This window comes from Eupeodes corollae, chromosome 3, assembly GCF_945859685.1.
Source record: "Eupeodes corollae chromosome 3, idEupCoro1.1, whole genome shotgun sequence".
Taxonomy (NCBI): Eukaryota; Metazoa; Arthropoda; class Insecta; order Diptera; family Syrphidae; genus Eupeodes; species Eupeodes corollae.
In genome coordinates, this window is record NC_079149.1 from 45778797 (window position 1) to 45804661 (window position 25865).

The 25865-nt window shown below is 34.6% G+C and overlaps 1 protein-coding gene across 2 annotated transcripts in view; it reads right to left on the reverse strand.

Annotated features, from left to right (window-relative positions):
* LOC129949432 (protein prickle) overlaps window positions 1-25865 on the reverse strand; it is a 186971-nt gene that overhangs the window by 5582 nt on the left and 155524 nt on the right. For both annotated transcript variants that reach the window (XM_056060886.1, XM_056060888.1), the window contains 3 exons: window positions 22133-22994; window positions 4384-4497; window positions 3555-3683 (listed from right to left, as the gene is read on the reverse strand). In XM_056060886.1, the coding sequence (XP_055916861.1) occupies window positions 3555-3683; window positions 4384-4497; window positions 22133-22994 (1105 nt within the window). The remainder of the gene's footprint in view (window positions 1-3554; window positions 3684-4383; window positions 4498-22132; window positions 22995-25865) is intronic.

Consider the following 25865-nt stretch of genomic DNA (forward strand, 5'->3'; position numbering starts at 1 on the left):
TTGCCAAATACTGCCATTGATTCAAAAATCAACAGCAAACGTAGAAATAAAGGCTTGCGTCAAATCATTGAATCTATGGTGTATGTGAGGAAACTTTAGCTGATAACTTCTCTGAGCAATTCCTTACTATCGGTAATGTTTGATTACCTGTCAAAGAATCGAGTTGATTGACTTCATTTCCTGATGAATTCTGAAACTTTTTCACAATAAAAGACGAACCCATGTATCAACAAAGTATTCTCAAATATCATCAAATATCATAATTATGAAAAGAGGACGGGATGCGACCCACACTAATAACTTCCCCCCCCCGTCTGTCGATTTGTCTTGCTTAAAAGTTTTGTAGGTTTAAAAAAAGTTTAAAAATCATAAACAATATTTTGCATATAATAAAATAGTTTGATTTTAAAATCTATTTTTCCTAACGAGATTTTTAGTGGAAAACCAATATTTACCAATTTTATCATAATTTTTTAAGAGTTTTTATTTCTTAATTAAACAAATACAAATTGGATGATATCGAGAACCAAACATAGTTTTTTACCAAATTTGCGAATTATTTTTTGTAGTTTATTTTTTTACGAAAAAACGGTCTGTTGTTGGATTTTTATAAATACAAATAGATAAAATAATGTAATATTTTTAATTCTTGAAAAGATGTTTGAGTCGAACCAAAAATTTGTACCATTTTTTTTTATAAAAAGCGCACACTTAAGGGTGTATTCCTACCCTTATTACGTAAAGACACAGTGTGAGCACTGGGAAGAGGAGAGTGAGGTTAAAAGGATGTGTCGGTGCTCATTGGTTTTGAATTCCTGAATATTTCAATTGCTGGTAAAAACAGAGTGTGGTAAGGCATTCCACATTCTCGTAGTACGACTAAAGAACGAATCTCTGTACTTGACATTACGACTGAAGTTGGGGTCGAGGGTATACTGATGAGCATTCCTAGAAGCGTGAATATTGCGGTTGAACTGTTTAAGGATACTGGATATTTCTCTTTAGCATAAACCGTTAAAATAACGGTAAAATAGCGTGAGACAAGGAACTCTACGGCGATGTTCGAGTGACGTAAAAGATAATATTATGGTGTTATTACCGATTCATTTAAATGCTCTGCGTTCAATGCTGTTCAAGAGCCTTAAGTAGGTTGCAGGTGCACCAGCCCAGAGATGAGAGTTATATGATCGTTCCACAAAAGATGGAATGGTCACATACCGATCTCGACACCGGGAATATCGAGATGTTCAGTCTCCTAGATGCAAGAGCCATCTTTGGATAATGGCAAGGGGGTATATCTCGCTTTAACGATACAAAACGGCATTGGGTATTAGAAGTGGCTTTTTATTCCCCATACAATGCTGTTTAGGTCGGAATTTAATGAGCTTATCATATTTTGTCGTTGCAGTTCCACATCCGAAGAAGAGGGATGTGAGTCTGAAAACTAATATTTAAACCAAGAGTACTATCGCCAGGGAGAAGTTGCAGACAGGAGATCATTAATAAAAATTAGAAAGAGTGTTGGAGATAAAACAGAGTCTTGGGGTACACCACCATTTATTTTGTGGTTTTCAGATTTAAATGTATCCAATACTACTTGCATTGAACGATTCGAAAGGTAATTACTAATCCAATGAAGGAATAATACGTCGCATTGTAGCGCCGTGTGTTGTTTTTGTATTTTTCAACTTTAACAGTATCACAAGCTTCAGCTTCACCATTGTATTTAGCCAGGTAGAGGCAGTAGATAAACAGATTTCGGATTTATTTTAGATAAATTTGTGTTAGGAAATTTAATTGGATAGTTGGCTTCTTCATCTTCATTTATCAGTCAGTAGATTTCAATGATCTCATTCTGAAATAAATATGAAGTTTTGGTCATTTACATCTTATTTAAAAAGCTGTTAAAATTGCTCCTCACTTATCCAATACATTTTTTAACTTGTCATAGGAAGTTATTGTAATCGGTACGATTTGTCAAATTAAAAATGTTGACATTTCTAGATGTTCTAAGGTCCATAGTCAAAATAAAAAAAATGTAAAGAGATTTCTGTGCATGCGTGTGTACGTCCGTACGCTCGACTACAAATACGTTTAATCAACAGTCTTTTTTTAGATGTAAATAAAAAAACTAAAAAAAAAAAACAATTGTCTCCTTGAATATTTTACGGACGAAAAATTATTCAATCTCCAAAATAATTGTGTGCAACGAAGAATAACGTTTTTGACATCTGATAAAATTTTGAGAAAAATCGAAATGACAGTTTTTTTTGTAAAAAAGATAAAAACCAAAGAAAACATAACTAAAAATTGGTAAAAATAAATTTTCGACTCAAATATCTTTTCAAAAAATTTGAAATTATGGCTTCAAACTTATTTTATATTATAAGAAATATTGTTTTCAACATTACCATACTCTCTTTTTAAATAAAATTGAGAGTTACTAAATACTTTTGAAAAAATGGTCACTTTCGAACATTTTAAAAATACTTGAATTGAGAATACAAAATAATGCAATTGTACACTGACTTCAGAATCGTTTTAATACTTTTTAAGTGTTTTGTTGTTGTTTAACTTCTTCCGGATTATAAATTGGAATATCCATGTTAATAATCTTTTCGTTTTTCTGTCAAAATTACAGTTTTATATTTGATTATCTCTTAAAAAAACCAGAAGCGTTCACACCTATAAATTAATGTAATTAAATTTTGTTGACCATTAAATATTGTGTAAATTATTCAACCACTTCAGAAAGTGTCAGTTTTTAATGTACTTGCGTATACATTCACGATTTACCAGATAACACTGATTCAAGAAGATCATTAAAAACAAGGTTGTTATAATATATATAGTCTTGCAAATTGTTTGTAATTTACAGCGATAAGTTGATAGTTCTAACTTGCACATCATCATTTGCAAATTGAAGAATATTTATGTTCATTGAATTACATTAATGATCAATGATTCACTTCCCGTTCTTCGTCTATGTATATAGAAGACTAGAGGTAAGGTAGCCTAACAGCGATCTCTCCTATAAGTCCTGGATACTAAATGAATCCCCAAGAGATGTATTCTATAGATATGATGATACCTATTGAATCTTAAAATCATCATCTTTCGTTTCAGCTTTCTGACCGAACCGCACTGATCGTTTGCCCAAACAAGAGTGTAGATGAGCAACAACGTCATTTTGCGTACAAATATGAAATGGTACGGCGGCGGCGGCCGGCGTATCTATAACTCCATCATCCGCCTATGCGTTAACACTAATTAATTCAGACATTTGCATTGATAAATACATTCTGAGTCTGTATATCGTTTTCGAATCTTTTGAATCCGGCTTTAAGGATGGCGGCGCGACCGAAGCGACGACACGACAAGGGCGGCGGATAGCTGTTGCCGGCTGTGACCGAAGGCGACATGTCAAACCACTCATAATGTTCAATTAGCATAATCAATATTTAAAGTCTAGAATCCTAAGGTAGGTAAGGTATACGAACATATAGGTACTTGTTTGTATAATGTACATTACATATATTGAAAAGTGCACTTACCCCATCGCATGGCCTGGCATTCATCAGTTGTCGTACGTTACCACGGCCCAGTGCATCTCGTTTCCTCTGTGATGAGAACAGCCGCAGTTCTTTGCGTTCCTCGTCGGTCAGTGAGTGACAGTAACGAACCTAAAATGACAACAAACAATGATCATTCAATGGGCAATTCGATCAATGCCATGCTCGCTGTCGTCGTCAACGTTGTCATCGTTCGCGTCGTTTTCGTCTTAGTCGACGTCGTCGTCGTCGTTGTTGTAGAAGTCCTCGCTTGCCCCCATCCGCTTTGCCTGTTGCGCACTTACATCAGAACGTTTTGCAACAATATCATTTGAGTCTTCTAAGTTGTTCTTCTTCATGGAGCCAGCAACTGGTCAGTCAACTCCATTCAATTCACATGAACGACCTACGCTACCCCTGCGCCTGCTTTATAGCTGCTGGCCACTTAGAGCGGTCTAAAACGGTAGCCATCCCATCATCAACGGCCATATATGCAAATTACTTGATCCGGACTCTTCTTGTTATGCAACAGGATTGCGTTTTATCGGGCGGGAGCAAGCAACTCGACGCGACGCCACCACTGAGCGACGGTGTCGGCCGTAGACTTCGCATTCGCACAACCGACCGTACGACCGTCAGATGAGTCGGTGGAAAGCGTAACTGTATTATTATTTGAATGCGCAGAAATCTGAGCATGCGCTCAAGACTTTCAAAATTGTTCTAGTTCAATGATGGCAAGCACAACATGTATCTATCTTTATGTTTATAGGAGTATCTTACCTACTCGTATAAACTTTTGTGTATCTTGAAACATCAAATAAATGATTCTTACCTCGTTATCATGTGGCGGAAGCTGATGCAGCAATTGTCGCACTCGATATTGCTCGCCGGGGCTGTTCACGTATGGCACTTTGTCATCGGGTATCTGCGAGAAATACAATCGCACCTGAAACGAGAGGACAAAACAACATACCTATAAGATATTTGCGGGTGATAGCTGCAATAAAAAACGGTTATTAATAAGAGCATCAACTGGAATTGACCATGACCGCAGGTGCATCACAAAAGCTTTTTCAGTGCAGTGAAGTACGGCTGCGGCCGGCTGGCGGCTTCACCGGCTCACATTTGCATCCTGTTATTTATGCTATAGAAATATCCATGGAATTTATGACGACTATTAGCTTAATGTACACATAAGAAGGACTTACGAGATCGGTTGCGATTGCAACAGGTCGGAATTAGCATACCTATTAATGTAAAGGAAGCAGCTCTCTCTAGATTTTGGTAGCAATTGGTTAATATACACTGAAAGAAAAGGTGTACGATGTAGTAAAATATTTAAGTTTAGGCCACTTATGACTTTTTGGAAAAAAATGTTCCTTTTTTGATCTTAAATTGTTCCATATAGAATTTTAAAAATCTTTTGCTAAAAGATTATGGCCGAGAAAAACCGAGTACTACCTAATGGTTTTTGTATTGAAGTTATTGTAAAGTTAGTCATGTTTTTCTACTTCAATACTTCAAACGCATTTATCTTAATACTACCTTCTTAAAAAGATCATTTTACTTATTTATCTTTTTTTTAACTGAAGTTAAATTCAAGAAATTGCTGCTTTAGCTTTTAGTTTAGACCAATTTTTGGGCTCTTCTCTAGATAAAAGTTTATTTAACTTGTTTTGTTCACGAACTGTGACTTTCTTTCTAGGCGTGTTCAGATGTTTTTCTTTAAAGTGACCGGTTTCGATGATAAATCTAGTCATGTTTTTGATTAAAATTTTATTTCATTGTAAACTTTGGAACTTGCCATTAATTGTTATAGACAATTGACGTTGTCAAAATGTTCACAACTGGCAAACTTCTTTCGTAATAAATATAAAATAATTTGGATTTTTGTGTAGATGATTAACTGGGCAACTATTCTGGCAGACGATTCGTTAGTAGATGGACACCGCAAGTTGGTGTTCTAACACCTCTACTCTGGAAGCTAGTGGTGAATGAAATCCCAACTAGTCTGGATGCGGAGGGTTTCAGAGTGATCGCCTATGCGGACGACGTTGCTATAAAGCTTTCAGGAAAGCATCTTAACACCTTTAAAGAACTTTTACAAAATGCCTTTGGCAGACTAATACTTTGGGATGATCGGTGTGGACTGGGTTTTAACCCAAACAAAACCAATTTAGTCTTTTTTTGAGGAGAAACAAAATTCCATTACGATTCAAATTTTCAGACAAGGCTAAATACTTGGGTGTTATTTTAGATAGAGAGTTCTCTTTTCTTGCAAAAAAAGCTATTGGCAATAAATGGGGCTTGCAACCCAGAATCACGCATTGGCTATACACATCGGTACTTAGACCGAATTTAATGTACAGTGCGTCAGTATAGAGGACTGCTTTAGAGAAAGCTATAAGCTGTGACAAATTAGATCGAGTCCAACGTTTTGCTTGCCTATGCATATACGGATCGCTTCACACGACCCCATCGGCGGCACTGGACACCTTATTCTTACACCTCTTGATATATTTAGGAAAAAAATTGATCTAAGCTCTGCTATGCGTCTAACATTGGCCACTCCGTATTTCGTAGGCATTTAGAATCAATTCTAAAACACGCAGACTACACCATCCCCCAGCTGCAATTCGACTGAAACTTTCAGATTACTATACTTTCCAGATTTTTCAGTGAGCAAAGGGCATTCCTGGAATACGAGTCTATCCATTTTTATACAGATGGTTCAAAAAAAAAGAAGGGGTTGTTGGAGGTTTGTACTCTGAACGACTGTAATTAAGTCTCTCAATTCGCATTCCCAATCAGTGTAGCGTGTTCTAAAGAAGTCTTGTTCTGGCTTAAAACATCTCATATCCGTATCTTCTCAGATAGTCAGGTTGCTATCAATTCCCTGGACAGTGTCTCTACAAACTCTATAACAGTTCATAACTATCGAATGGAGATGGTACAACAGTTCAATATTCACCTTTGCTGGGTGCCGGGTCAGAGAGACATTCCAGGTAACTGTAAGGCAGATAAACTCACCAGGAACGGTACAGTACAGCCCATTCTACCACGTTTGGCACATATTGGCTTACCAATCGCTACTTGCAAACTGTTGCTAATGCAAGGCGCTGTGAGGAGGGCAGGCACCAGGTGGAACAACATCACCACGTGTCAGGTCACAAAAAACATCTGGCCAATACTGGATTGAAAACATTGCTTGCCAGCTTTAAGCAAATCGCATATAAGCTCGATAATAGGTGTCATAACCGGACACTGGCGTATTCTCAAATGACTTTTGCAGAAGCTGTATGGTCGAGGAAGAGGAGGAAATAGTTCTTCATATTCTCTGTAGTAAAGCGTTTTATTTGTACTTGAACATTGACTTTAAGCTACCAAAGAAAAGGGGATTTTACCCCGTTGTTTGATCTATTATCGTAAATTATATTATGACACTTTCATAGTTCAGTTCAGTTTGACAGGTGTCAAATGCCAGCGCAATTTATTTGAAACCACAAAATTAATGGCTCTGTTTCATTATTTCAAAAAAATTTTGGAACATTTGTAACAGCTCTTGAAGATTTGAGTTCCTCGTAACTCATGTCAACCGTATTAAAAGTCGAAAAAGGTTACCTATTGAGATTAAATTTTTCAATTTTTCAAGTTTAATTTTGTTCAGTGTATTTAAAGAAATCGTCTACCGCCATATTATGGTGGCATCCAGCTGAGATTCGAGTAGCCTCTAATTTTGTTTGTTGTTGTTTTTGAAATTGAGGTTTTCCTTTGAAAACCCTCTTTCTATAATATTTTCTTATAACTATCGCGTCTTGAAAAAGTGTATTCATACATATGTATACTCGTGTGTGAATTGTGGATCAAAGGTGAGAATTGAGATAGATTGAAAATAACGATTGTATAAAATTACCTTGCCCCCATGGTATTCTAGATCGTGTTAAATTCTGCGAATTATCTTTTCCAATATTCAACTAGAAAAAATGAACGACTGGAACTGATTGCAACGTTGCTGCAACATTATTTAAAAATGCATATATGATAGCCTCTCCAAGATGCAAATATAGATGAGTCTTATAAGTTGGTATGGTCGTAGGTAGGTAACAGGCAGTAGGCAGAAGTTGTTGTTTTGTTGCAGTTCCAGTTACACTTAATCAGGATTATTGGATTGGTGAAGATAGCAGGACAAATAACCATTTTGCATAGCATGAAATGAATGTGCTTGAGATCGGATAAGGTTGAATAAAAATTGATCTTTTATTTGAGAAAATGCATATCTTTTATAATTTTTTGATTAACCTATGATACTTTGTAATATGCACTTCAGAAATTAACACTTTAGTGTGTATTTCAAAATGATGTAAAAGAAATATCAATTACCGAATAAAAAAGTAGTAATTGTGAGTCATGGTTGCCATTGTAAGGTTCCGGCGGGAGATTTCTCTTATATCCTATCTCTCTCTACGTTTTCAAGGTTATCACCAAAAAGTGATAATATCAAGCCAATGAACGACAAAAATAATCAAAGTTTTATTAAAGACAAATTATAACATTATTCAGTAGATCATTTGAGCTTAGACCTATAAGACCGTCTATTGTCTATTTGTGTTTTGATTAGTTGATAAGAACCTAGATAGGGTTCAAGTATTGAAGAGAAAAAACATTTCAAGTAATTTTCTGGCACAATGCTTTGATAACCTCGTTTTTGATTACTTAATTTCGATTACTTACTTTTGTCTAAAATTCTAAAATTAACGAATGTGTATGAACATTAAGTTGTAAAGCGACATAAAAAACCTAAAAACGGTAAAACCATTAATCAATGGCAATTTGTCCAGCTACTAACCTTTAGATCACTTAAAGCTGATTGTCTTAGTAACTTTATGTTTATTTTTCTAGCGGTCTGCACAAAAAGACTGAAACGAACTTATGTAGTGAACATGTTTGATCTTATCAAAAAATTGAAGACATTATTCTAGCCCTGTTGCTTCCAGTAAAATAAATAATTAAATCAACAGTTCGTTGAGAACTAGGATCTAGCGACTTACAACTCTCAATCATTCCTATGTGCTAGTACTGTTGTCAGTGATTGAGGGGACCTACAATTTAACGCAGAATCCGAAAAGCTAATTTGAGAAAGCACTTTTCATGACCTGAATTAGTTTTGGAGAATTTGTCAATTCCTAGCAAGGGGCAGGACCCGTGAAAAAAACTTTAGATGGCATAGGCAGGGATCAAACCCAAGACCTCTGACAGGACAGTCCAACGCACTAACCATCATGCCACGGGTACAACAACAGGTCTAGTATTATTGTAAAAATGAAGAGTTGTACAATTTAATAACACTTCAAAAACAAAATATACAGAGTGCAATTTTGCAACACTTTCGAACTTTAGCTAATTCGTTTAAAGTCTTTAGAAGCCGAAATATACAAAGATTATTACAAAGAAAAGAGTATTTGAAATAAAAAGTGTATAGTAATCTTTTTATTCCCAAAGTCGAAGGAGGAAAAACCCTGCTGAAGTGAAATTGAAATCCTTATTATTCTCGATGTCATTCGTGAAACAGGAAACTTTGAGACAATTTTGAGATTTGTTTCGCATTTTGACTTTAGCAACACAAACCATTAATAAATACTACAGAAGCCTACATCACAGATCAACTAAAGAAAATGCCTTGAGCACAAAGCCGTAGATTCCGGGGCCTAATGAGGTGAAAAAATCAACAAAGGGTTAATAATCAACTGAGACTAGTCTGCTCTGAACTGAGGAGGAAGTTTGCATTGTTAAAGGTTAGGTATAAATTAAGATACAGATAACATTTATTATGTACCGATATTTAAGAAAATCTGTCGACACTATATGTTGATGAACAATCTTTAATTTTTATAAAGCTGACATTTTTCAAACAATAAACCAAATGTCGAACTGATTTTGTTGTAAAAAAAATAGAAAAAAGTGTCTTCATGGTCTATTACAGAATAAAATTTCACATTTTTACTAGGGTCGTTCCACCAGATCGGGAATACCTCTAAAGATGGCTCTGGTTGTTTAAATTGTCTTTTTTTTCAGTTGGTACTAACCTCCAAAGCACCGCTTTTAAAATTTCATGATTTTCGACGACATTTTTGTTAACCAAGTACGTTTGGGTGTTTTTTTTTTCAACACTACTTCTTGATGAGAACAATATTGTTCAGACGAATCAGGCTTCAAATGTATTATGGGGACTCCGCTCGATCAGAAACAAAAATAAAGCGTTATATTGCTGACTTTGAACATGGACGTTAGAGACACCGAGACTTCTTTAAAATTTGAACTTAAATAAAAAACAAATTATTAACAATATTTGCTTGCCTTTTAAATTTTAGATTTTAAAACTGAAATTATATGTCAACTGATTAAGTAGCTAAGCCATAAACTATCATCAACCACAACTAACTTGTCTTTTTTTCACACTTTTGTACGAAAGGTATAAAGTTGATGTATTTTACACCAACTTTTCAAAGGCGTTTAGATAGGGTTAGGTTAGGTCTTGGTTTTCATTCGCAATTATTGAAATATTTAAAAGATCACAGTTTTTGAAAATTGGATGCAAAATATCATAAAGAATTTATAACTTTTGAGGGGTCCCACAAGGAAGCCATCTCGGACCACTTTTGTTTGTTCTTTTTATAATTTTCTGAATATGTACTTACTATTTGCTGGTTTGAAAAATTACAAACGTATAAATTGTTAACTTGATTGCAATCTTTTGCAAGATGACCTCAATTGTATTTTTCAGTGATGCGAAGATAACTGCCCTTATCTCAATATCTCCAAGTGTATTCAGGTGTTGTTGCGATGTAATTAACTTACAACTAAGTAGTGTAAAGTTTAAAAATGCTTTAAATTTATTACTATTTATTTAAAAGAGATTGCACTCGATAGATGGAATAAATAAGTAAAAAATGAAAAAAATATGAACAGAATTCTCTATCCTGACCCTGAAGTCAAATGAGCTTTGTATGATAAATTTTGTTAATATTGGTCAAATAAATACTTTTATTACATCACATGTCTCTAGAGTGTTAGCTGTCATTTTTGACGTTGACACATAGTTTCAAATACTGCATCATGATGATTTCTAAGCTCTAAAATTCACATTGAAAGTTTTGATAAAATCCAAAGCACCTTAATGTTGCAATAGAAACAAACAGAAAATCAAAGAGAAAATAATATTTACTGCGCCAAAAAGAAACACTGTTTACTTTTCGAACCCTTTTATTGGACTTTGGAAAGTTTCCAATTCATTTCAATTTCAAATTGTGAAAATACGACGTGTGTAACGTGTATGTGTATAGTCTTCAAAGGACCTATCTCCAGGAAGCAGCTCAAGATTTTTGTTCAAAAATAAAAACTCGAAAGTAATCGTTTTATTCAATTAACAAACGAAAGTTGTTTATTTACATATACATAGCTACACGGTTGCGGTCATGGTGTGTGGTGAATAAAAAAAACTGTAAAAAGTCGGTAAGTCCATACACATACATATCTTTTTGGTAGGTATGTGTATAGTCTTTGTATACTTATATGTCTGTTTCCATAGGAAAAGTGTGGGTTAAAAACATGGTCCGAACGTGGTCACTGGTCGTTAAGGATGATATATGTGCGAATAAATTCAGGATTCTGTTTGATATGCAGCCAGGCAGGGATTAAAAACGTGATATACTGACATCCGGGATCCGGAAACGAATGTGGCATTTGGGTAGTACTGTTATAGTACATACGAGTATAGCAGCAAGCCTTCTACTATGTACTGTACAGTTCAATGGTGTTTATTTATGTTTGGTTCTTTTTAAACCTTTGTATTTTTATGAAACGAAATTGTCACAGATTTCACTTTTTTGTAGGTATTTTTGTCCATTTTTGTTGAAGTGTCCCTTATGCTCATGTTGACTGCTTTTTTGTGTTTTATTTAAACAAATACTGCACGGATGTGAACATTGAATGAATTTTTTATCTTATGCTGCAACCAAACGAATGAAGGTATGTATATAGTTCTAGCCGTTCATCGTCCTCTGCTGGCTGGTCCCGAACCCGCTACACTTATATGATGTCCGGGTTCCGGTGAAAACGAGAATGTCCTTTTTTTTGTTTGTGTTTGCATTCTGAGAGTTGTGGGCTCATTTTTTATTTAACACGATGGGAAATAGATTACTAAAGATTTATGGAGGACTTCCTGACAATTTATTTGAAATAAAATGCTATCTCGCCTTTACTCCCTTTATACCTATCTATGTATATGAGTGCAATATATAGCATAACATAACCTTTTAACGGTAGGTTTCGAAAAATATAGGTATTTGATTTGTCTGGTCGTATGGTGCATTGTTGTTTGTTTCATGTTAACATACACGTCATGCAGAAAATCTACAGCGGCTAAGGTGAGCTTTGGTTGAAAAGTTGCACATGTTTACTAAGTTGGTGTTTAGTAGTTGATTTTTTTAAAGCAAGTGCTTTTACTTATCTTAAGTAAAAAGGATCCGTTTCTATCACGATAATAAATATTTAAGGACATTGAACTTTTCTACAACATGGCTGTTTTTTTGTTTACTCGATTTTTGTTTATCATTTGCGAAAAGAACTATGTATGTGGCAACGACTATATTACAACTTCAGCAACCAAAAATGTTTGAATCTTTTCATTCATATTTTTAAAATAAGTGCATAAAAAACTAGCAGACCCCACCATCGTTGTTTTCCCAATTTTAATACAGCAATTACCGCCTTTTTTTAAATTGCTAGAAATCGGTTCAGCCATTGCATAATCTATTAAGAACACAAATACAAATGTAGGGTTTTCCAATAAGGAGTTTTATTTTGACATTAATGAAAAGTAGATTTTTGTAGAAAAATCAATTAAAAACGATATCAGCAAAAACCCCCAATAGACACCATTTTTCTCCTGGTCTCAGAGAAAAATAAAGTCTTAAGGAGTAAGATCACAAGATTTTTATGGCGAATTTTGATCAATTTAATTGGGAAATATAACTCAGAAAACTTTTCTTGCAATACTATGTTCTGTGACTTCAAAATTTTCACCAGTTTCACAAATTAAATGCGCTGTTTAAAATCATAATATTCCATTTGTACAAATAACGTGATGTTTACTTGTCAAATGTCAAAAAAAGAAAGATTCAAAAGTAACAGTTGTCAAACAGCTGCAGTTTGGTATCAATCTCTCTTATCGAAAATGTGTGTTTTTGGTATTGATGAATCTCTTCTTTGTTGGGTTAGAAATTACATTTCGGACCGCGTTTAATTCAAGTAATATTGGACGGGTTCAAATCTGAAATCCACAAAATAAACGCTGGTGTGCCCCAGGGCTCCATTTTGTCTCCAACTCTCTTCCTTATATTCATAAATGATCTTTTGTCTGAAACTTCTAAACCACTACATTGTTTTGCTGATGACAGTACCCTCAGCTTTTCATATTGGTTTTAGATTTACATCCTTGTTCTTCGGATGTGAACTTCCAATGGCAGCGTATGATAAAATCATTAAATTCTGATTGTTCAATGGGGATTCAAAAACCATGTAGAATTTAATGTTTCGAAAACTCAATGCTGTCTACTGTCAAAAAAGGGTTACCCTCCCCTAATGCCACTATCCATGAGTGGTACTTGCATCGGGGAGATTGAACAACTAACAGTCCTAGGTATGTGCATTACAAACTATTTGTTGTGGAGTGATGATTTGACATGGCCAAAAATGCTGCTAAGTGTTTAGGTTTTCACCGACGTTGCAAGAAGTTTTTTACCCCTTCTGATCTGGCTTTAATTTACAAAGCTTTTATTCGTCCAAAACTTCAGTATAACTCTTATATTTGTTACCGCAATAACGTACTAGAGTCTTCTGGGTAGAATAGAAAAAAGAGCTCTCAAAATGATTGGAAATCGTTCTCTTACTAAGACATTTGCTTCCCTTGAACACCGCGGCAAGGTATCATGCCTGTCATTTTTGTATCGTTACTTTTATAAACAATGCTCTATTGAAATAGCCAGTTGCATCCACCATTAAATAATTCAACCGTAATATCCGTATTCCGTACTGCTGGGAATACCCATCAGTTTACCCTAGAGCCCAATTTCGGACGTACTGTTAAGTTCCGATATTCTTTCCTTAGCCGCACTACACGAATGTGGAATGCTTTACCAGGCTCAATATCGCATCGGTTTCTCCTTTCTAATCCTACCCTCCTGTTAAATCATTATAAGGGTATTCATAACCCCTTTAGTGCGCGCTTAATATAAAAAAAAAACATCTTATTGGAAATCCCTAGATGGTTGACGAATTGTAATACAAATTGATTTAAATTCCAATAAAATATTAAGCTTGGTAAGACCAAATCTTGAGTAATTAAGTTTAAAACCAAATATTGGATCTTAATACCAGTGGGAAGAGCTTGAGTTCTAATAAGGGCATTTCCTAAGCGCAGTAACGGAGTTAAGATCATGTTAAAAATGTGAAACCGTTGTTGATTGTTAATCTTCCTATACATTTTCTCATATGGCCTTTTCTTTCTTAGTTTAGGGCTTAATGGCACGTTTAAGTGTGAAATAAAGTCCAAAATCGTTTTGGACTTCTACAATTTTACATAAAGAAAGTATTCTTAGGCTTACGTAATCTTGTTCATCACCTTTTCCTCCTAATAACTATATCTGTATTTTGTGTTCCTTAAACGGCTTTTGCTGAACTACAGGGTATAATGTTTCTTGGTAAAATTCACTTCTATTATAAATTTAGCCATGAACGGAAAATTGTAGTTATTTGTAAAAATTGTTTTTTCTTCTTCTTCTTTGCCATTTATGGCAAAAGCAACATGTATCTTACACTCTTGAGAGTCTAGACAAGACTCAACTCAACATTTTATTGATAACAACAAAATATTCCCAAAACCCGATGCCATTTCTTCTTCGAATAACAAAACAACAAACCACAGGCATAAAACGTGTCAAATAGGTTGCAGGAGTTGAGTTCGCTTGTGATGCACTATTGTTTCCAACGCCGCCGCTTCTTAACTGATGGTAAAGACTATAGTAAGTGCCATTCTGTTAAGATAGAATCTATCAGTTTAGCTATATTCTTACCAAAAATTAATGCAAACAATCTTTGCTAGAATCACGTTCGTAGAGAGGAATCCCGCTGAATTCACGATTGCCGTATGTGTGGAGCGAGAAGTAGCGTTTTGACCTGTCGGCGGCGTTCGTAGATGTCGCCGCTCGTTGATGTGCATAACTTGAAAGTTAACATTTATACTAAAGTACAAGTACCTTGAAGATAGATGCTTGAAAGAATGAATGGTGTCAATGACAGTGACCTTGGATGAAGATATTTGCAAGTAAATGATTGTTGTGTTTATAGTTTAGACTTGAACTATTCAAAGTCAAACCGGGAAGTAATGGTTTTCTTTTTGCTTGTTTTTAACACAATCATGAAAAAAGGACTTTGGGTTAGAGCCACACGGTCTATTAAGACCAATTCTGGAAGCCAAAATTCTCGGTAGAACAGGGCCAGAAAATGTCTCATGGATTATTTCAAATATTTCACAGGATGTATGTGGATATTATCCAAGTTTCGTAATATCTCCTTCAATATTTCTTGGTTTTTGGAAAATTCCTCAATAATCAAACTTCTTTTTCTTCTTTTCTCGTGAAACCTTTCATTTTTAATAAACCTTACTTATCAGAAATGAAAGAAAATTACATTTGTATTTAATTTTTTGGGACACCCCAATAATCCTCAAGACTTAAGATCCCAATGTGAAGTAACACATGAATGGCAGTAGTTCAAAAATTCATCAGCATAACTTTACAAAATCAATGTTTTATCAAAACAAGTCTATGCCTCTATACTCTCTGCGAGTAATAATAAAACAAAAATAAATTAGATAGCAAAAACATTAAAAGAAATGTACTCAAACAAGCTTGTAACTTAATCGGATTTCATAAATTCTCTCGTCAATGTGGTGTACTAATGTGTCCAACAAAGATCTACACGCAACGCACTTTATCAATTTGTAGTATGACATCAAGTTGATAAAAGTGCGAATGAGTAGAGAGTAAGTCTTCACATCTTTCCGCCAAAGCTAGCATTGAACATTGAAAAATGTAGTCTTGAAAGGTGTCATTACATTCCGATTCGAACTAGTTGACTATAGCGTGGAGGAATTGGATACAGTTTTTATATAAAAATAACAGAGTAATAACAGAAATGTGAACTTGTGCACAGCATCTTTATCTGTCATTTAAATTTGTGTATGTATTTGAAGTCAGGATAATAAACTATAAATGTCACTTTTCTCTTAGATTTGTTGATAACTACATGAATGGTTTTTGATTTAGGATAAAACTTAAGTGTTTTTAAAATACAGTTGAAACGGTTATTTGTCTTCAAGTAAATTCGATCCAAAGAAGTCCCGTAATGAGTGTAGGCTGAGTATACTTTATTGTATATTGTGGACTGCATGACAGAATCAAATACAACGCAGAATTTTTTAGAGTCGAGAAATCTATGAAAACCTGACTATACTAACTCTTTATCAAATAATTTATTTTTATTTTATTTTTCCTGAGTTCTAACTATGAAAAGATCTTTAAATGTCAGAAAACCAGAATCAATGTAGGTCCCGAAAATCAACAACCACAGATTGACAAAACACAATTACCGCCTTTCAAAAGTATTATAATATGTTCAACCGACAGTTCATTGCAGATGCTCAAAAAGACACATATTAAATATAGCTTAATTCGGATTGAATATCAACCTTCCCTAGAATTGAAAAAATAGCATGTCGTTATGGGAATTAGTATATGACATTTCTTACAGAAATACAAACACTTCGTGTCACATGAATAGGGACAAGCTTTTATTGTATTTTTTGTGTCGATTATTTTTAAACCAATAGTTTTTTTTGAAAAAGGTATGTATTAACTTTATATCGAAAGCAAAATTTTTTGGATGAAGTTGATAGATACAAGTTTTATGCCGGTTTTTGCGTCGTTGTAGTAGTTGTTTTTTCGTGTCACATGAATACGGGCAAGATTTAAATTTAACTGTAAGACCCTAAAAATAAAGGAAATAAAATTAAATCTTAAGTTTTCAGTAAATACTAGTTTCATTGAATGCATTAAAGTAATTTTTCGAAAAGTGTGCTACTTCCTGATTTCTGAATTATTTCAAGTTAAGTGAATGGATTCAAAGAGTGCTATCAGTTAATTGAGCAAAATTTGGACACATGACCGTTTTATGGCTTCCATAATCACTTCGGTATTTTAGTATTACCTTCCTTTTTAGTAAACTTTTCTTGAAAGCCATCCGCACACGGTTTCCATGATGGTCAGGTCAGGAGAATATGGTGACTATGGTAATAGGTTCACATTTCGCCTTTGAGTTCAGGCTTTTGTTGTCCGTTCGGTATGTGTTGGTGCATTATATTGTTGGAAAGTCCATCGTTGTCCACCAAGTAATTCAGAAAACTGCGGAAAAGCTCGTTCCAGAATTGACTCTTGAGTGATTGGCGTCATTTTAGAGCGTTAAACATTCAACTCCATTGTCCCATTATAGAAGATTGCTCCCCATACCATTACACTTTTTTTTTTATTTTTATATTATCAAAATCTTAAAACTATCTTTAAGATAGACAACAATTTTAAAAAAAACTAGCGTACATTTCAAATACTTAAAACTTACAAAATATAAAACTTAGCGGCTGTTCTAAGTTAATCCATTATCTTATAACTACTGCCTTTCGGCCTAAGAGCAATTTTAATGCTAAATAACGAGAACTTAATCTAAAACCAAGAAAATTTATTACAAAAACTTCGTATCTTTATCATAGTTGAAACCAATTATACTTAAGATATAATAAATTAAATTAAATTATAATGCTAAGCTACTTTAAACTAACCTTAACCAATAATACTTCTTAAAATTACTTAAAACTACTTACAAACTAGAACAGGCACAGTAAGCCTTTTTTCCTCTTTTTTGGTGCCGCCCTGACTGTCCCTAATCTAATATTTAAACCTTTGTAAGCCGGCCAAGACCAAACGCCCTAGATAACTTTAAATGACATTCTCAATTTGAAGCCACCAAAACTAGTTCTCCTGCCTCACCCTATTTCTCGGTCCCTATCTGAAACAGTCCTACTAAACCGTAGACACTCGGCTCCGTCCAGTGCGAGGACGTCTGTATCCTGTATCAGCCCTCGATTGTCTTAATAGAGAAAAGCTTCGGGCGGAATTTTGACATTTAAACGTGCACTTTCGTAGTACTCATTGTTGAGGTAATTAAGCTGTTAGTCGACGAAATCGCTCTCGCAATGTGACACCTACCACCTACCACCTATAAGAAATTATCTATTCTGTTTATGTTGGCTCTGTTATATAGAACCTGGTTGGAATAGTAATATTTGTACTCCGGCTCTGGTGTTCTGTGTAGTCCAAGGCAACGTAGCAGACACTGTCTCTCAAACACCCAAATCTTTTCCATTTGAGATGGGGCAGCGTTGAACCATAGCGGGCTCCCATCGGCCGGATAAGGGCCATGTAGCAAATCAGCTCATAAAAGGCTCCCCTAGCTCTGGCCAGAGCAGCACTCGTTTGTCTGTCGAAATACAAGTACTGATCCAATCAGATGCCAAGGTGCTTTACTACATTTTTATCCGCCATTGGCTGTCAATTTGATTCAAAGATCACTAGATTTTTCCAGTTCTTTTCCGTATCCTTTAAGGCTCCATACAGTGGAGTCCTGAACAGAATAGTTTTGCATTTCTGAAAGTTGGTTTTCAGCTTTCAGCCAACGCAATATTGCTGAATCTTGACGAAGTCACCAGCAAAAGTGTCTTGATAACCTCAAGCGACGTACTTTTTTAAACTATAAAATAGCAGCTGTATCAATCAGGTCTGTTAAATTATTTTTTTTAATCGGAAAAGATGGTATGCTAAGTTTGATTAGTTGCAAGATTAAGGCGTTTCTTTTTGCATGATGCATTCTATGGTCTGCCACCAAAGCAACAGTCGATCCACTAGCATTTACCCCAACTTCTGTGTTGAATTTACCAATAAAAATCATTGAATTTGAAACAGCTCTCTCCATCGCCCACTTTTTCTGAAATTATATGGTTTTTTTGACTCTTTATTTGTGGATTTTTCCATACCTCTCTGGTCTTTGAGGTAGTTGTATACAACATTTGAAAAAACAGATGGTTTTACCAAGATCTTGGTAAGCTCGAATTTGGCCTAGTTCCTCCTTGTTAAAAACATTACCTCTACTCATACTTCTTGATTCTATCAAATTAATACTCGTTCTAAGTTCCCAAGCAATCAGAGTATCCTTTTATCTGATTTAAAACATTCTGAAAGGTAAATTTAGATCTTGTCACTATTCATATGATACAAACAAAAGTACTTTTTATGACCTTCTTCGGAAAACCCCGACAAAAGCTTGTATTTTTTAACTTAATCCAAAATTTTTGTTTGCAATAAAAACTTGATACATACTTCATTAAGAAATATCGGAAAATAGAAAACGAAAAAAGCTTGTCCCTATTCATATAACACGCGGTGTATTAGTTGGTAATTGGAGGGAAATAAGAGAGTTTCATTTTTTAACTTAAAATTATCTATACAACATGACGGCCTGACGTTAGTTTTGTCTTTTAAATTAGAATTAAACTTGGACTTTTCCCTGTTTTTCAAAATCCTCTATCTTATTGAATAATACTTATGGTCATTTTTGCAGTGCTCTTAAAAACCTTTAAAAATTAACCATACACCATAAATATTAGATACGAATCACTGAACATTGACAAATTTTGGTAGATCCGGAGATCTGAAACTGAGTGATACTTCCTAATGGCGTCTTCAAAAAATTATACAAAATCCAATTCTATTATTCGATTAAAGCGTCTTTACTGATTTTATGAACATAGTTTTAATGATCCGACAAAACCGATTTCTTATATTTCATTTTTTTTGTTTCGTTTTTAGTCATAAAATTTAAACATTGAATGCCATGAGCTAAGTGTTGTACGAACAAGAGACTGTTAAAAGAGTCTTACGCCCTAGAAGTGTTTTAATAGTCACCATTGTTTTTTCTGGAAGTCTTTTTTGAACCGAAAGCTCAAATTCAGCCTGCATTAAATTTAGCTCTATCAAAGATTGTTTGGTTTCGATTGAAGCACTGCTTTCCATTAAATCAAGTGCCATAATTTTGTTGTTGAATCCTTAGAAAATGTAGGAACATTTGTTTGAACCTTCAATTGAAATAACTGGTTGTAGAGTTATGGAAAACTATTACGGTAATTTAGAGCATGTTTGCAGTATTTATAGACAGTTGACCATCCAAAGTCTCCATTAAGGATTTCATAGAGCCGAGTTGGTGGAAGAAAACTCAGTTCGAAATACAGCCGTGTGTGTGATGTCTTCTGGTTATCCGGTGTTACAAAGGCTATTGATTTGTGGAAGATCAGTTCGATGCGACATAGAATTCAGATTCAGTATTTCGTCTCGGGCTGTAAATATGTAACTAATAGTCTCGAAAAAAAAAATCCTTACTGAAATAATTAGCCTGTGCTGTTGTTGGTGGTTCCATTCCTTAAACGGGAAGGCATTTTTTTTCATAAGCCTTGTCATAATGGATGTGTGAAGGCCTCTTTCATCCCTCCTCATAACTTTCAATAAGTAGTTCGAGTTGGTTTTAAGGTTTTTAGTGTAAGGAGGTGTTATGCCAGACTCTACATGTACCTATAGCGTAGTTGGGCTTTAAAGAAAGCCAGCAGAACAAGCGTTTGAAGAAATACCTTTACACGGATTCAAACTCCTCCAGTTGTAAATACCCAAAAACTTGGGTACCGTAGCACATGCAGCAGTTCACAGTTGCTTGGATTTAAGAGATCGATTTTTTTGGATAAAGTAAAACTTAGGCCACAGCAAGTTTAGAGCTACTTTGGCTTCGTTGCTTTTATCTTTCACATGTTTCGAAATATTAAGATTGTAATACAGCAAAACTCCAAGATATTTGAAATTAACGACCTCAATAGGCGCGTTGTTTAGCGACCATTTTTCTTCTGCGAGTCTTCTTCTCTGACGCAGTTCCAAAATCATAATTTTTGTCTAGTTAGTAGGTATTGACGCAAAGACTCCAGGATTCACAAAAAATATTAAGTTTGTTGATTTGTCGCTGAAGGGTAGATGGATTGTCAGCCAGTAAAACTAAATCGTCGGCGTATAGCAAAACTTTGATTTGTATACCGGCAAAGAGTATTCCATCCGAAAGTACATCAATAAACAAGTAGTATAATATCGGGCTTAATATATACCCTTGGGGGAAACCTGATGTTGTTTAAAACCATTCAGAGAATTTAGTCCGTCCCACATCGATCTCCTGGCAATACTCGTCAGAGCGAATATATGGTCTTGGTTTGATAAACCCGGAACATGATGATTCGGTTGTTGTTTTCAATACAAATTATTATTGTCTGTTGAATGTCCTGATTCTGTGCTTCAATTGTACGATATCCGAAAGTCAGTTTTTTGGAAAATCTATACATATTTGGAATTCTCTATCACTCGAAACTAAAGGCTTGAATTACCCGAAAAGTTTAGAAAAGGAGTTGAAGTATCATTTTTAACTTGTTATTTATGTCAACACAAAATTAAAATGAATTAAGTTTTGTCCTTTTACGTTTTTGAAAGCATCCAATTCGTAAATCATTAATGTAGCTGTTTTTGAATTGAAAGAGATTTTGTATCTTAAATGTAAGCTTATCATGAATCAATTGGAATACAAACAAAACTGTTGTAAGCTTCAAATTCCATGGGCTTTAGGGTTTAAGAATACAAAACATTTTTCAAAACTCAATCAGCAAAGCTAAAAATCAATATAAAATCGTAGAACTTGGATTATTCCAAAAGAAACCAAAATACTCAACACTATTTTAATATAAGGAACGCCCTAACTTGTATAAAATATTTAAGAGAAGTCATCTCCTATGTGTGTGCAGCTGAATATTGTGAATTATTTATTCTATAACTTATGTTGTGAGCTATAAATGTTATTAAAAATTGTTAACCATGTTAGTTACCGCATTTATGTTGATATCCTTTCATAATTTTCTCATTAATTTCAACCAACTCGAGCTCATGGAGCTCATACAGATAGATATACATTAAGTCAGACCGACACATTCTAAATAGGACAAAATAGATGCAATAGGCTTTCAAAATTTATAATTGCTTTTTGCAGAAGCAGAGCATGAAAAAGGAGGAAGATGTTCCCTTCTATATGTTGAATGACATTAAGCATGTTTCGTTCCATCTATATACGAACGTACCATGAAATATACAATTTAATGAATTATTTCTTACAGAGCGTGTAAATTGTAAATGCCAGCCTATAATGGAAGCTGATGGAACAAGCTTTCATCGTCATCTTCAATGCACTGCACTGAAATGGCACTCTGGAGAAGTGTATCCCTATATCCATTTCATTATATTTTGGAGGAATAGAACGTTAAAAATAGATGTAAACATTTTTACCTGGTCCGGTCTGAGTCCAGGTGGCACCCAGGTGTACTCCTCGAGGGCGCACCCGCTGTCATCGTCCGATTGTGAGTGCCTTTGTATGTCCAACTGTTGTCCGACCAAATAACTAGGATGCGTCGTCTGGTGATGGTGGAGCAACGATGGAGGCGATGGTGACGAGATCGATGTCGATGCTTTGCCTCCTCCACTGATAGTACCACTTCCACCTCCGACTCCGACTCCGATGCCGATTCCAACTCCAACTCCGCCAGCGCTGCCACCACCAACACTGCCGGAAAGATTGGCGATGTTTTGAGAAGAACTGAATTTGGCACCTTGATGCTGGTGCTGCTGATGCTGCTGCTGATGCGGTTGGAATTGGTGGTGATGATGGTGCTGGTGTTGATGCTGCTGATGATGCTGATGCAATTGATGATGATGATGCGTCGGATGCTGGTGATGGGGAAGAAACTGTGGAAAGCCACCCGTTGGGACACCACCGATGGAGGTAGCTGGTATTTGCAAATTTGCCGGAACGGGTGGTGGGAGACGGTCGCTTAACGATGGCAGTCCTAGAGCATTCGATGTTGTGGGCATGGATTGGTTAGTCGGTGGATGGAATTGCCTCTGCATAGGAAGCGGTGACGTTGGAAGGACACTTCCCAAGGGCGGCGGAGGTGACAGCGATCCGGCGGGTGAGTATAGAGCGCTGGCAGATGAACTACTTGGCAAGCCACCACCACTGGTCCCTCGTGGTTCAATGCCTCCCGCAGAGTTGATCACACCAGCAAGGGTTCCCTCTTTCGAGAAGTGCCTAGGAAGCGTTGGAATCTTCTGCAGATATGACACTTGGGTGGCGGGAGTTCTGCTGATTGGCCTGCAATGAGAAATGATAACAAAACAAAATTAGTCTTCACTCTTCTGAACAAAATTGTTTAAACAAAAAAAAATCATTAAATTAAAGTGCAACACCTTACCGACGACGACGAACTCATAGTCTATCTTTAAAAAACAAAAACATTGGAGTCTCTGTGAAATTGGAAAGAAGCGACGACAAACAGAGAAATAAAAAAAACAAAGTCTGGTAGAATTAATTTAATTCCTAGTATTCCCCAAAATGATGGTTCAGTTCGGAATGATGTTTGTGTTTAGGGCTGAATGCATTCGGGTTTCGCATCCTCCCCTACATCAACAATGATGACCACCATTTACAACCCAGCTGCAGAGAGTTGCACAAAGCAAGTCATATAGCTTCTGTATGTAGTATATTTGGTTTTTGTGTATATTTGTACTGAACCAACCTAAAGTCGGTTTTCTGACAGGCTGTGCGGTTTTTCCACATTGTTTTCGACAATACCTGACAAAGACTGATATCCAGCTCATTGGTATTCCGCACAGATATGCAAATTCTTCGCCACTGGTAAATGTTACCTTTTTTTTGCAATATATTGTTTTTACGTTTTTGCTTAAATATAATACCCCACTTACTGAACTCAATGGGCGCTCAATAAGCAGGGTCTATCTCTATACAGCTTGTGTAAAGCTGATGAAGGTGATGGGCATATGGAATTTGTATGGCAAGGACCAAAAGGGTTACCCATTGGGGAATATTGTTGTTTTATCTTTAGCAAAACATTTCATTTGGAATTTTGTGAATGGAATATCAGAGAAAATTAATTGAAATACCTGAGTTTAAAGTGGTGATGGGGTATTGTTTTATGTAGAGATATAATTTTAAAGGAATTTCGTTTGTGATATCATATTTTCTGATATAAATGCTGCGCTTTGATATGTTCATCAGTTCAGAGATATATTCTGGTTGTAGTTCATTCGTCTGCATATTTACAAATATTTTTTATTAATAAAGTTGAACATTTTTTTTAAATGGTATTTTGAACGGCTTATAAAAAAATTAAGCTTATTTGGGGAATTTAATTTCCAATGAAAATATAATCGTGATAAAAATTGGGAAAAATATTAAAAAATTATGCTAATAAATTACGCAGCCAGGATATAAAAAAAATCAAATAATTGTAACAATTAAGTGTTTTTTAAACTGGTTTAACTTTGTTTAATTGGTCGACATGGGGAAATGTAAAAATCGGCTAAAGGGCGAAAATTGATAAATTATTTTTTAATTTTGATAAATTTATACCGAAATATAACTTTCCATTTATTCAATATTACTTTTTTGTTGTATCGGGAAATGTTGCATAAACCGTGATATGGCTTAATTTGTCTTAATATGCTTCGAAATGAAATAAAAACAAGTTTAAACTTTTCAAATTTTATCTCGGAGAGTATAAAGTTCGGCATTAAAAAAAACATCTTTTTTTAACTTCTCATTTTAAGTTTTATGTGAAAAGTTTGGCATTTCTTGCAGTTTCAAGGTTCCTGCATTTGGTATACCTTCTTTCTTTAACAATATCTTAAAAAGCGAGAGACATCGACTTAAAATTAATTTTGTTTCATAGTGGCGCACAATTGTAAAAAACCTATTGTTAAGGGTTCACCATTTTATCAATTACTATTTTTTTTTTCTATGAAGTTTCTTATTATAACCGACTCAAAAATGTGTAACCTTTCTTTTCGTTTTTGCTTACAATTGAATCGCTAATTTGAGTATAAGTATGAACAAAGCAAACAAGCTTAAACGGTTCTATTAACTGGGATTGGCAAGTGTAGACTGGATCAATAAATTTACTGCTCTTAAAAAATTAATTGTACAGATAATTGTTAAGAAATTAAAATTAGTAAATTCATGTTCTAAGCTTATCAAATTACTAAAGATTGCTTTAAAATTTTACGAACTCGTTTAAAATTGTGCGTCAATATCTTTTGAAGAAATAATTATATTTAACGAAAAAATGGTATAACCTACTAAAAAGTTTATGCTGCGAAGAATAACGTACTTAACGTTTGAAAATGTGTTTAAAGAAATGCTGCTAAAAATTGAATGACGACCCAAATAATTTCAAACAGACTCTTAATTATTGTTGTATCCAATATAATACTTTTTCAAAAAAAAAACTTATTGATAAGTTTCTTACAAAAATGAAAGTCCTACTAAAAATATTGCGCAAAAAGAGGCTGGGTTGCGATTGCGATCCATATTGATAACTTCCCGTCTGTCGGTTTGTAGGTTTTCGTGTTTTCTTTAAAAAAGTCAACAGTTGAATTGTTCTTAAAGATTTAAAAATCATCAATAATATTTTGCATATAATGAAATAGTTTGACTTCAAAATTTGTTTTTGCCAACGATTTTTTTAAAATAATTTTAGTACTATTTTTTTAAATTTTTTTGATGAATGAATGAAATGAATTTGAAGTCAATACCTTCCATTGTTCACGAGATATCGAGAACATCAATTTTCAAGAAAAATTGCGTAATATTTTTTGTAGATTTTATTTTTGTATGGAAAAATTGAGTTTTGGATTTTTATAAAATCTTTACTGAATGGCGAAAACAATATTTTTTGTGAGACAAATAAGTTTGAAGCCAATATTTTTAATTCTTGAAAAGATATTTGAGTTGAAAGTGAACTTTCACCAACTTTGAGTAATGTTTTTTAGGTTTTTATTTTTTATAAAAAAACTGTCAATTTGATTTTTCTCAAAATTTTACCAGATATTAAAAACATTATTCTTCGTTGCAAAAAATTATTTTGGAGATAAAATCATTTTTATTCGTAAGATTTTTGAGGTGACAAATACTTTTGATTTATAAAAAAACCGTTTTGGATTTTTT